This window comes from Idiotropiscis lumnitzeri, chromosome 10, assembly GCF_059441095.1.
Source record: "Idiotropiscis lumnitzeri isolate Australia: NSW breed Sydney's pygmy pipehorse chromosome 10, RoL_Ilum_1.0, whole genome shotgun sequence".
Classification (NCBI taxonomy): Eukaryota; Metazoa; Chordata; class Actinopteri; order Syngnathiformes; family Syngnathidae; genus Idiotropiscis; species Idiotropiscis lumnitzeri.
This window is the reverse complement of record NC_142400.1, coordinates 10,158,255-10,170,994: the sequence shown is the minus strand read 5'-3', so window position 1 is coordinate 10,170,994 and position 12,740 is coordinate 10,158,255. Positions and strand designations below refer to the sequence as shown.

The 12,740-nt window shown below is 38.7% G+C and overlaps 2 protein-coding genes across 2 annotated transcripts; both read left to right on the top strand.

The window, feature by feature from the left end:
- Positions 1–971: 971 nt before the first annotated feature.
- Positions 972–3,485, top strand: hoxa13b (homeobox A13b). Its single transcript, XM_088306729.1, has 2 exons — positions 972–1,724; positions 3,140–3,485. The coding sequence occupies exons 1-2, from the start codon at positions 1,067–1,069 to the stop codon at positions 3,382–3,384; spliced, it is 903 nt and encodes a 300-aa protein (XP_088162855.1). The 5' UTR covers positions 972–1,066; the 3' UTR covers positions 3,385–3,485.
- A 6,771-nt stretch (positions 3,486–10,256) lies between these two features.
- Positions 10,257–12,508, top strand: hoxa11b (homeobox A11b). Its single transcript, XM_088307024.1, has 2 exons — positions 10,257–10,836; positions 12,276–12,508. Exons 1-2 carry the CDS (start codon positions 10,272–10,274, stop codon positions 12,506–12,508), a joined length of 798 nt encoding a protein of 265 aa, XP_088163150.1. The 5' UTR covers positions 10,257–10,271.
- The last annotated feature ends 232 nt before the right edge of the window (positions 12,509–12,740 follow it).

Sequence of the window (12,740 nt, the reverse complement as noted above, 5' to 3'; positions counted from 1 at the left end):
GTGTATGTTTCATTTAATCAATGTTCACACATTTTAAATTAACCCTTTAAGGAAGATTAAATCCCCTGCAAAAAGTACATTTGCCTGTAGACGCTATGAACTTGGCCCATAAAAATTTACAACCTCCAAAAGGTGAGAAATTTCTATTAAAAAAAGGCCTCAGATTTAGTTTAACGTGTATCACTTCCGAAAACACTAAATGTAGCACAGACGGTACATTTACATTGTTACTACAGAGTGAAATTGTGACTTTTTATTTTTAAATGCTACGTTCATGTTTTTTTAATGTTGTTTTGAGTTTTCCAGAGTTCTAGTGTTGCTGGCGCTGATTTAATTCATGTTTAGTGTTACTTTTGTTATGGTTTTATTTTTGGGGATGAAATAAAAACTGATTGATGGGCGTTTTTTGTGTCTCTGTGTAAAGCTTCCCTTTTACTTTGTTATTCAATTGTGTTTGTGACTCTTTTGTCTTTCAACTTGACCTTGGACTCCAGCCGCGTCTGCATGCCCGCCTTCGGACTACTGCAGCTAAATGCTGCTGTCATCGCCTTTTTTTGTTTTGTTTTTAAATATGTGTTTGTATTTAGCGGGCCTTGGTATATCTTATTCGCATCAGTAGACTGAGATTAATAATTAATAATTAATTGGACTTCTGTGTAAAATCTGCTTGGCATTTTTAAAAGGACTAAAAAGCTGCACCTTGGACTCATTAGGTCCTCAAAGAATGCTTTGAAGCCTTATTAGGAACGAGCTTGTGCAACTGTGCATTAATATTTCAAAAATGAGACTGACAGTAACATGCATGGCCGGTCTCTAATCACAATTTAAAGCAAAAAAACAACAACAACAAAATAGTGTGTTGTTTGTGTGGGCTGGTGTGCTTTATTATCTCCTGTGCAGACCTTGATCATCTCCTTTGCATATCACGTGTCTGTCCCGGGCCAATAACCTTACGATGGTTCCTTGCGGGTATGGTTCCCCTGCCAAAGAGTCCCTGTCTGGGTGCATTCGGTCGAGGGGGGTTCGAGGAAAAACAGCCGCACGCGTGCACGTGTAGGGACATGCTATGACCGCGTCATTGCTGCTGCACTCGCACTGGGCCGAGCCGCTCATGTTCGTCTACGACAGCAGCGCGGACGAGCGCGCCAAGAACATGCAAGACGCGCCGTTTCCCGGGGGGAACTTTGCGCCCAACCAGTGCAGGAATCTGCTGGCGCATCCCGCCTCGCTGGCTCCGAGCAGCGCCGCCTACGCCAGCGGCGACGTGCCAACGTCCGGCGTCGGGGAAGCGGCCAAGCAGTGCAGCCCGTGTTCGGCCACGCAGAGTTCACCCAACGCCTCCCTCCCGTACGGATACTTTGGAGGCGGCAGCAGCGGGTACTACCCTTGCAGGCCGGTGTCGCACGGCGTCGCCAAGGCCTGCGCGCAGCCATCCTCTTACGGGGACAAGTACGTGGACTCATCTGTGCCCACCGAGGAGTTCTCCAGTCGGGCCAAGGAGTTCGCCTTCTACCAGGGCTACTCCCCGGCTCCTTACCAGACGAGTTACTTGGACGTGCCGGTGGTCCCCGCGCTGAGTGCGCCCCCCGAGCCCAGACACGACCCCCTCCTGCCCATGGAGTCCTACCAGCCGTGGTCCATCAGCACCAACGGCTGGAGTGGCCAAGTGTACTGCACCAAGGAGCAGCCCCAGGCCAATCCTCTGTGGAAGTCCTCCTTGCAAGGTGAATTTATTTTTAGCAACAATTTCCATTAGCGCTTCAAAGCCTTGTGTTTATTGGAAATATTTCCTAATATAATATTATTGAATGTTGCTGTCCGTGTTTTTAATTATCTTTTTCCATTAACCAAGAGGCGTGCGAGGTTTATTTTTTCAGTTTTTCCATTTCTTAATGTATGTTGTGCTTGTATATTAATTCAAAAATAGAAATTGTAGTCGATAGTCTGGGTTAGATTTTTTTTCCATTTCAGCAAGAGGACCTCTGCACACGGGGCCATTTTGATGATGTGCACAATCTATAGAGTTTTCCATATTAATGCGCAAAAAAGCAAATGGAAAGTAGACTTAAATTGACTGTTTCTTGTACATTTTTATTCGGGAATTTTTATTATTATTATATTCTCTCCCTGTCCAAAATATATTCAAATTTCCAATGTATGGCAATGTTAGTTTTTCCCATGTTTCATTTTAAGAAAATAACGCCCACGGTCACGTAAAATGCCACCCTTGAAGCAAATGTAGAGTTTTTGATACTTCTGCAATCTTGACAAAAAATATTATTCTTTACTATGAGTATAATATAGTAACTAGTATTTGATTAAATATTTGTTCTTGTGATTAAAATTGATTAAATTTCACAACCCCTCCTCCAGATCGGCATCTGTTGTGCCAACATTATTTTTGTAATATTTCAGTCGTTGTAAATTGAAATAAATAATAATCATAATCATGAAAATGTAATTATATTCATTTTAATGAAGGAAATATATCTCTACCCAATAGAACATCACCTACTCCTCAATATATATATATATATATATATATATATATATATAGTTATGGTCATTATTATTATAATTATTATTATCATCATTGTCGTAGTAGTTGGAGTACAATAAGTAATAAAGAAAAACAATTAAATGACTTCTTGAGCCCCATAAATGCCATCTTGATTTATTTGATTATTTGTAAATCTTTTAAAGATAGATAGATAGGTAGATACATAGATAGATAGATAGATAGCATAGTATATATTGGCTAATTTATATACAATAGAAAATTGTCGTTAAAAAACGTCAAATAACATATTTCGCCCCCCAGGACAATAAAACGCCATGTTTCATTGTTAACAATCATATATTTCCTCCATATTATTTATTTCAGAACCTCGTTTACTGTATATGACGTTTTTATTTTTTTTATTATATACTGCATATTTTTTTGTTACACAGTAGCAATGCGCCAGTTCAATTCACGTTTTTTTACACGTTTAAACACGATAAATCCTATCCATTGTGAGTAGAATATGAATGCAGGAATATGTATAACTCTCGAAAGCATTGTATGTTTTTATTCCGTTTTCATTGTGTGCGTAAAGAGTTGAAAGTGACACGTTGCATCCCCCTCAACATGCAACAGATAACACATGCGGTGGTGGCGCGGACAGCCAAGTGCGTCGAGGCAGGAAGAAGCGCGTCCCTTACACCAAGGTGCAGCTCAAAGAACTGGAAAGGGAGTACGCCACCAATAAATTCATCACCAAGGACAAGCGTAGGAGAATATCTGCGCACACCAACCTGACAGAGCGACAAGTGACAATCTGGTTTCAGAACCGGCGCGTCAAGGAGAAGAAAATCGTCAGTAAATTCAAGGGCTCCTGTTAGCTCCTCGACTATTTTTGCTTTAGGGGGAACATGGACACAGACGTGCCTTGATCACAAATAAACTATGCTATAATTTATTACCTTCACTTTTGTCGCCAGTGTGCCTCCTTTCACGTTTATTTTCCTCCCTCCTCGCGTTTTAATTGGAAGCAGTCCACGCAGCGTGTTGGCAGAAAGTCGGAACTGTTTGCAACAAGTGTGTGTGATAAACTTCCACTTTTGCACCACCTCATTAGAGCCACTGCTTTCCACGCATATTTGTCTTCATTAGACGTCTTTATTAATTTCCACAAAATGTCAAAACTCCAGTTTGGATTTGAATGAACAAAATGGTCAGGTGGAATTTTCAGTGGAAAGGTATAAAGCATCAGCAGGTCTTGTGAGTCTATCACAACAAAAAGGTACATATAAATCAAATTTTCAAAGTCTAAATGAGCAAATGTGACGGAGCAATCAAACAAATCTATAAATGATCATATGCTTTTTATACTTGCGTTACGGGATTATTCAATTTTTAAATTTCGCACCGAGACACCTCATTCCAATACCTCATATATACCCGTTCATGTTTTTTTTTAATTGGAACCTTTACATCATAATGTGTCATTCTCTGTCGCTTCTAAGAAATTTAACGTGTCTGGTTATTGAAGTGGTCGATTCGTCACTGTGTTTTTCTCTTGCATGTCAGTTATTGTAATTTTAAAAGGGAAAAAAACAAGAAAGAAAGAAGAATATCGAATGGCCGTATATTTAAATGTGTATTTTTTTGGGACATTGCCAAACGAAAATGTTAATAAAGCTGCTTTAAAAGCGCGTGTGTGTTTCCGGTCCACTTTTAAAATGATTGTTGGATATGTATTTCAGTGACGTTAAATTCGTTATTTGTCACTAATTGGCGCTCTATGTTTTAAATCCGAGCCTTAAAATTGAGATTTACAATTTGTAGCCATCTAGTGTACGAAGTCTGCAATTACAACGTCTACTATCGGCGGATTTTGCGTCAGCATTTTTTGATACTTCACTTTGGGAACATAATTTCTTATCAAATCTTGGAATTATGGGCATTTCGGGACTATAATAAATATTGGCCGTTAATATGATGAATTTATTATGGATAGTTTCTCATGACTTTTATTTACTGGTATTTGCTTTCCTTAATAGGTCCGACACTCGTCAGATTCGAGCAAGGTTTGTAGATTTATGTTTTTCTGATTAAATTGCTCTCTTTAAGAGGTAATCTTAAATGACTGAAAAACAAAATGTTCTTAAAAACAAACAGTTTAAACCCAATATCTTGACCTTTTAAACATTATTGTAATCTAAACTTATGCTATCTTATGTTACTCAAACGTATCTTATAATAACCTTCAGTGCAGTTTGACTTCCACGATATTTTGATCTCACAAAGGGCAAGACTCACCTTTTTAGGTAAATCTGTTTCTTATTCTTGTCTCATTATCGCAATTGAATCACTGAAGTAATATCTTGGAGTTATTTGATTTGCTCAGTTTAATTTCTTCATTCATTCACCCTCGCTCTCTAATTTGGTGTCATTGCGCCCCCTACTGGTAAAGTAACCAAACTGTACAAAAAAAAGATGAGAGGCGTAGGTGACCCTGGATGGCATTTTAAATTAAGAATGTTTTCTTTTGATATATTAAAAGGCGTGATCGTCACAATTTAGAGTATTTAATTTAACGCAACAAAAGACCTTTTCATCATGTTCTCATGTAGAAATGCATCCTTAACTTGTGATGTGCCAAACTATGCTCAACTTGACCTTAAGAATTAAGTAATCATCAGTACTTTTCTCATCGACAGCTTATAAAATACAGCCATAATCTTTACAAGATGCATCCGACTGATGTTAAAGGGTGGAAATGTTGTTTTAATAAATGTAAATAAAGTTGAAAGCCTCAACAACAACAAGAACAGAATCAAGGCCACAAACCTTCGCCTTGATAATGATCGTAACCAAGACATCATTTGAATCCAAATTTAATCACACATTTGAAAATATTAAAGAATATGTTGATGTCATTTTCACATAGCTGCAATTATTTGAACTAAAGTAGACTCTTTACTGGATGAAAAGCACATCTTCTTTTCATGTCCCCCATTTACTTGAAATAAAACAAAATCAGCATTACAAAATCATAATATCTCAAATGATCAATTGATTTCCTTGTCATGGGCTTCTTTCCATAACCAAAGTGAATACATGACGTAAGTGCAGTGTCAGCACAGCAAGTATAATTGTTTGCTTGTTGGTTTTGGTCATCGTCAGGCTGCAGGCTGGAAGGGAAGTGTGGCTTCGGCATCACGGCAGACGTGTTTTTATTATGACTTCCATCCCAGTGAAAGCGCCTCTCTGGGATTAATGCAGCAACACACATTATGAGTGTCTGGTTAACCCAAAATATTTATTTGAAAACCTCTGTCGGTGGGCCAAACACGCTACCACCTTGCGACTCTGGAAGCTTCAACTATTCACAGATGAATGAGAATCATGCAAGAATGACCAAAATGTGTTTTCATTTTGAATGAGGGGAAGAAAGAAAAAAAAAAACACAAGTTGGTGTGTGAGCTGTAAATCAGCCAGTACAGAACATTTGAAAAATGTCTATGCAAAGGACACTCTGTGATATACGGCACACATGTGGCCACTTACAGAAATAAATTACACTTACAGACAAATGCAGTCATAGCGATACAGTTACATGCAAAGTTATTGGAATAAAGGAATGCAACGGTTATAGAATCTTAAAAGCTTCAAACTATTGGATTGAAACATTAGAAAAGACATGAATTGGCAAATCTAAACACACTTTGACAACGTTGTCACGAAAAGAAAAAAGTTAAAAAAAAACAAAAACATTTTCGACTACTGCAGCGTGGATTTAAAATTTGAATTTTGATTAACAAATACAGCACTGGAAAAAAATGTGTGGATTCAAAATTTGAAGACAAGAAACTGAGAAAATATAAAGTTGGGCAATTTATGTGAAAATCGTCTTTCTCGCATTGCCCTGCAACTTAAAAATATAAGAAGGAACAACTCTGCAAATTGTTTTGGAACAAACAACTTGCTTCTTTTGTTGTGCCATAACTAACATTGTTGCCATAAATGTTAATGAGTTACATTTTAAAGTTGTTCCAACTTAAAAGACTGCTTTAGCCCCTCACAAAAACACAAGTTGTTTTTTCCAATAGGTGATTATCTTTTAGCATCTTGAAAGTCAACAATGATAAGCTATATCCACCTGATCCAAAGCATACCACATCATATTTTTTGGAAAATACCTTAACATCGCTTTGAAATGGTTGAAACTGTACCGTACTCACATTAAATTTAAGAGTTTGGAAGCATAACGAGACATGTATACTCCTGTTTTCCCCCGTTGCCATGGTAACCTCATCTTTAGGGCTTCACTTATTTCTTCTGTTGCTGAAGCCAGAGGCAGAAAAAAAGCATCAAGTGCGGGTGGGGTTGGACTGTCGGTGTGGAAAAACACCACATGCCATTTAGGTTTGCAGTGTTCTCTAGGCCGGGTCAGCATCGGGACTTTGGCATTGGAGGAAGGGGAAAAAAATAATGTGCAATGTGTATTTTTATGCTTCTAGAAAATGTGATCATGAAGGTGTGTGCATCCTTTGGGGGCCTCCGGCATGTTTCCTGGAAAGACTTTGCTGAACAAAACCATTGACTTCTTTGTCATATGAATGGTGCATGTATTGTATCCTGGATCTAAAAAGTCTACACACCCCTGTTGTGACTAAGATGCATAATTTTCAACTTTCTCCACCATGGATAAAAAAAAAACATCTTTACAAATGGGAAAGTCCAGTGAGCAACAGCAATAATGTTGTTGCATAAGTGTGCACACCCATTTAGAACTGGGGGGTGTGGCTGTGTTCAGAATGAGCCAATCACGATCAAAGGTATGGTAAATGGGAGTCAGCGCACATCTGCCGCCATGGAAAGTGCTTTTGATAAACCCAAAATAAAATTTTGATGTTCTAGTGGGCTTTTTCTGACATTTCTAATGTTTTGTAGCCAAAGGCCGAAGTCCCAATGCTAACACTGACTGGTATTTGTAATCATGACCTAGAAGCGTGTTTTTTTTTTTAATGATTACTGTAATTATGACTCTTCTACTGTACCAAGGTTAGCGAAAGTGGCTCGGTTTGTTCCGACCGAGGTAAAAAAAAGCGGTGCTGTGACATCAATTTAGGATTACTGCATAGCTTAAAGAAATGAAAACCAGATTTTTCATGATGTATTTATCCATACATCCATTATCCAAACCGCTTTGCTTGAACATAAAAAACAAAAGTTCAACACACTGCCAAAAAGAATTACATTTCTGGAACAAAATCTATCTAGTTCATTACCTTTTGTAGTTTTTATCAAAACACCACCGTATACCTTAATCTTCCATCAATCTAACTTTAGGCCTGGATTTCAGATGTGGACCACGCGATAAATAACCCAATTTTGGTCTCATATTGCGCCACCAGCTACGTGGGTCAATTTGACCCAATTTTGGGATGTTTTGAATTTAAAAAAAAATATTTTGGGAGGATATTTAGTACAAGTAGGTTGCTTTATATAAAACAACCCAGAAAGTTGGATTAAATCCATCCTGCTCGTTGGTGTAATTTCTAACAAAATTGTGTTATTTTGTGTAAAAAAAAAAAAACATTAACGTAATTTGATTAAAACATTAAGCGTCAGACATTCAAAGATGCCCGCAAACAATCGAGAGACAAAGAGGGACAAAAACAAAGTTATTATATTCAATGTTATTATATGTTATTATATTCAATTAAGCTTGATGTGTAACTTCTCCAAATAGACACAGAGAAAGTGTGACTTTGATTGTTTTTAAACATTATTTTAAGTGTATTTACTTATTATGACGTTATTTGGCTATTATTTTTATTTCATTGTGTTTTATATTGTATACAACACTTTTTAGCAAAAAGTCGAGTTGTAATGTATCATCATCATTTTCTTCTATTTATGTACTTTTGCGCAGTTGCTGTATCTTGCCATATTCTTGGATAACTTCACTTTATGAGTCCAAAACACAATTGGACAACATTGTTTTACTTCCTGTCTCAAAATGAATGACTTCATTTCCATTTCCATCATCACCATGGCCCTTTTTGACATTTCTATCTTGATTTATTTTTGGCATAGGGGCTCGCATTACAGTGCGGACTCACTTGAGTTTTTTTTTTTTTTTAAGGGGGTAGTGTGAGTGATGCACCTGTTTTTCAATAGTCCTTTTGAGAATTTTGAGAATCTGTTGGACATAGAATACGTTGTAAAAATATATGCGACGTTTATATGCTTTTTAATAGCAAATAACATTGGAAAGTGACAAGATATTTACTGTGCAAATCTACACGCTTACGCAGCTTGACCAGCATTATTATGATCTGCGGTGGAGTGTTGTGGAGCAAATAAAATATGATCCTTCAGCGTTGGTTTGGAGCCTAAATTCGTTTTTTAAAAGACGCAGATATCGGAGAACTTTGGGAACCACTCTCTCAAAAGCCTATGCAACGCTATAAATTGTTTATAACTGATGGCATGGAGTTTTCTAAACTATTAATTATCAGTCATAAATTATGTGGTGTAAACTCACTGAATATGTGGTGGGTAACGGGTACTGCTGCCACGTTTTAGTTATCTTTCCTGGGCTCACAATTTGGAAAGCGCATCACTGTAACTGTTAATGACATGTTAACAAACTAATAATAACCAATTAACAAACCGATTATTAACCATAATATGAAAGTCGCTATTTTGCATTTTTTTTTCATGTAAATTCGCACAAATATGCTACAATGGAATTATGTTGGTCCTCCAGTAATTGATTTGTTTTCTTTCATGTTTGTTTTTTAATTGGCAAATTGTTTATTGTAAACGTCATCCACTGAATGTTTATAATTTTTTTCAACGAAAGTTTTAGTAGTTGCGTCGCCATGCTTGAGCTTGACGTCACTGTCAGATTAAGACACTTAACACCGCGTTTTTCATTCACTTCAGTGTCACGTGCAGGCACATTTACATCAGCATAACCTTTGCACATGCGCGTTTACAGTGACGGTCAAAATTATAACACAAAGTCAAGATCATTTTCAGCAATTAACGTTTGCATATACCGTTGTTTTTAGTACGTTTGTGGGGGAAACAATTCAACAACAACAAAAAAAAACTAAACACAACAAACAAGAAATGTCAAGTTGCCTGCGTTCAACCTTTGCATATTTCCATAACCTGGCCATAAAAGGGGAAAAAACTACTTTTACTTTTAGCAAGCACATTGGTATACTTTTTAATGACATTCTGACAGTAAATAAGCAATAGACCTACTTGAAAATATCCTAAACTCTGTGGGTTTAAATTGTAATAGCGTTGAAAATGTACAATTTGATCATTTAAAAATATATTTTAATAAATGATGACGTCATTAACTTTGATGAGGCAGAATCGCGTGGCATTCACGGATTATAAACCCGCTGCATGAGTTTGACGTGTAGAAAAGTAAAAGCAGTGTTTCAAGACACGCAAGTGCCTTGAAAAAATAGCTCGCGTTGAAGAGATGCAATATTCCCCTCCTCCCCGTGTATTTTTCCTCTGACCATGCAGCCAAAGGTTGACTTTATAGCGGCGAGCCATATTGACTCACAAGCTCCTGCGGGCCCATTGAGGCGTGTGTCATGTATAGTGCCAGTGGTCACATGGCTCGGGATCGACATGGACCTCACTCACGCACGTCAGCTCACGACGTGAAGGGCTCAGCGCGCCTCACTAAAGTCACTGCAGCTCACTCAGTCAGCAGGATGACCCCGTGCTGAAGGAGGACGAGAATATGGATTTGGATGCTTCCAATATGTATCTACCCAGCTGCACTTACTACGTCCCCGGAGCGGACTTTACCGCTCTGCCGCACTATCTGGCCCAGGGTCAGCCCTCGTGCCCGGTGGCTTACTCGTACCAGTCGTCGGCTCTTCCTCAGGTTCCGTCCGTGAGAGACGTGGCGTTCAGAGACTATGCAGTGGATGGCGCGGCGAAATGGCACCACGGCAGGGGGAGTCTCGCGCACTGCTATGCGGACGACGGCTGGACCGGTTCGACCCCCCGCGGGGGAGACATACCCGGGAAAGGCGCCTCCTCCTCGGGCTCCACCAGCGTGCCCGGGGGCTTCCACGGCGGCGCGACCAGGAACGGCGTCCTGCCGCAGGCTTTCGATCATTTCTTCGACTCGGCTTACGGCGGCCAGGAGCACGGAGCTGCCACACCGGGCCAGGACAGGCTAGGTGCGGTCAAGTCGAGCCCTGCACCGACTCCTCAAGGTCCGGGCTCCGACACGGCGGAGAGCTGTAGCCCCAAGTCGTCCCCCGGCCTCGGCGACGACAGGAGTGGAAAGGGCGCCGGTGAGTATATGGACGACCTGCATGCTATCATAAAAGACGCTTTATGTGCTCTTTTTTAAAGGGTTATGGTTCTTTGGGTTTATGGAGGGCCACGAGATCTCACCCGATAAAATGTATGTTAGAAACGACAAGATCACGTGCTTGGGCTTGAAATTGGCCGTGAGGAGTTTAAAGTCAAGATACATACTCTCTTTTTGGATCATGTTTATATTCGACTTTTAACTGCTTATATCAGCAACTATTGAGAGCTAGATGATTTTAAAATGCAAAGAAATGTACACTTTCTATCTACCTCGCGTCTGATTGTACAAACATTGACTCACTTAGTCAATAATCCACTCCTTCGCCACCCTTTTTGTGTTTGACTGTCAACTATTTAAAAGGCACATACTGCACTTTCGGAGTCTTTTAACACATTAAACAATTACTATAACGTTAATTTATATACACATTTTACACACCTTTTTTAGCGAGTCATTGCTTTGAATAACAAATACACTTAAATTCTTCTTTTATCACATTTGAACATTTACTATACAAATGAGCGTTAAAACGTGAGCGCACTGTACATTTGGGGTATTTGTTCTATATTAATGAATTACTTAAATATGAACTTTGACTGTAAATTGGCAAATGTCCACTGGAAAATAAATTCTATACTCTGCTTTTTAACAAAGTAAAAACAAAGGAGCACTCATCACACACAGTTCGACATTAGGGTTAAATGTTAAAAATAATGAAAATAACTACATTTTCCCACCCTTTTGAATCACATTATCAATAAATATTATAATGAACGTCCCTGTTTTACAGATTACAGTCTATTTCATACACAAATAAAGAGTTTAAATATCCATTTTACAGGCAAATAAACTCAAATCTATACTTTAACTTCCCGTTGCTCTCACTATTCTTTTAAAATTCTTCTTTTGAGTCTTTTGCAGCTGTTAATTAGCTATTTAAACAAAAAAAAAAATCACGTTTAAACTTGACCACTTTCCCCCATCCGCTGGCCATACCAACAATTTGAAAAACCAGCGAGGCGTTTAATCCAACTTTTCAAGCCTTTGCCTTTAAGAGCTTCTTATAATTTAATGAGCAATATGGGTACAAATTTACTGGGTTTCCAGGGATTTAATATGCAGCTGGCCCCACCAACATGGAGCCGATATGCATGCAACACTTCACTCGCAGACCAGTGAAACCCAAAGCGGACTATAAAAACTGCACTTGATACTGAATGCCTCCGCCTCACGTCTAAAAGTCCTTTCGACTTACATGATTTGTTTAAAAATGATTTTTATTCCATCATAACACTATTTATACGCAAAGGCCTTGAGAGGAGGGCGACACTTGAACCCTGAGCTCATTGTGCGTAATCCTCCCCTCCTGCCCCCTTGTAAATATCAAATTAAAATGATCTTTATTATTACGATTAGGTGGCCAGAAGACCCGCAAGAAGAGATGTCCATACTCCAAGTATCAAATCAGGGAGCTGGAGAGGGAGTTCTTCTTCAGCGTTTACATCAACAAGGAGAAGCGGCTGCAGCTTTCACGGATGCTCAACTTGACTGACCGACAGGTGAAAATCTGGTTTCAGAACAGGAGGATGAAGGAGAAGAAACTCAACAGAGACCGTTTACAGTACTACACCAGCAACCCTCTGCTATAAAACATGGACTATATACACGTCAAACACCTGGACGCCATTGGGAACTCTGCGAAAGTCCAAATGATGTGTCATTAAACGTCCCCTTTTCTTTTTATTATTATTATTATTATTATTATTATTATTATTATTATTATTATTATTACAAAAAAGCTCTTATGTTTTACCCCTAATTTGTATGCTCACATTTACACGCTCGCACGCACAGACTGGAATCGTTTTATTCGTACTTTTA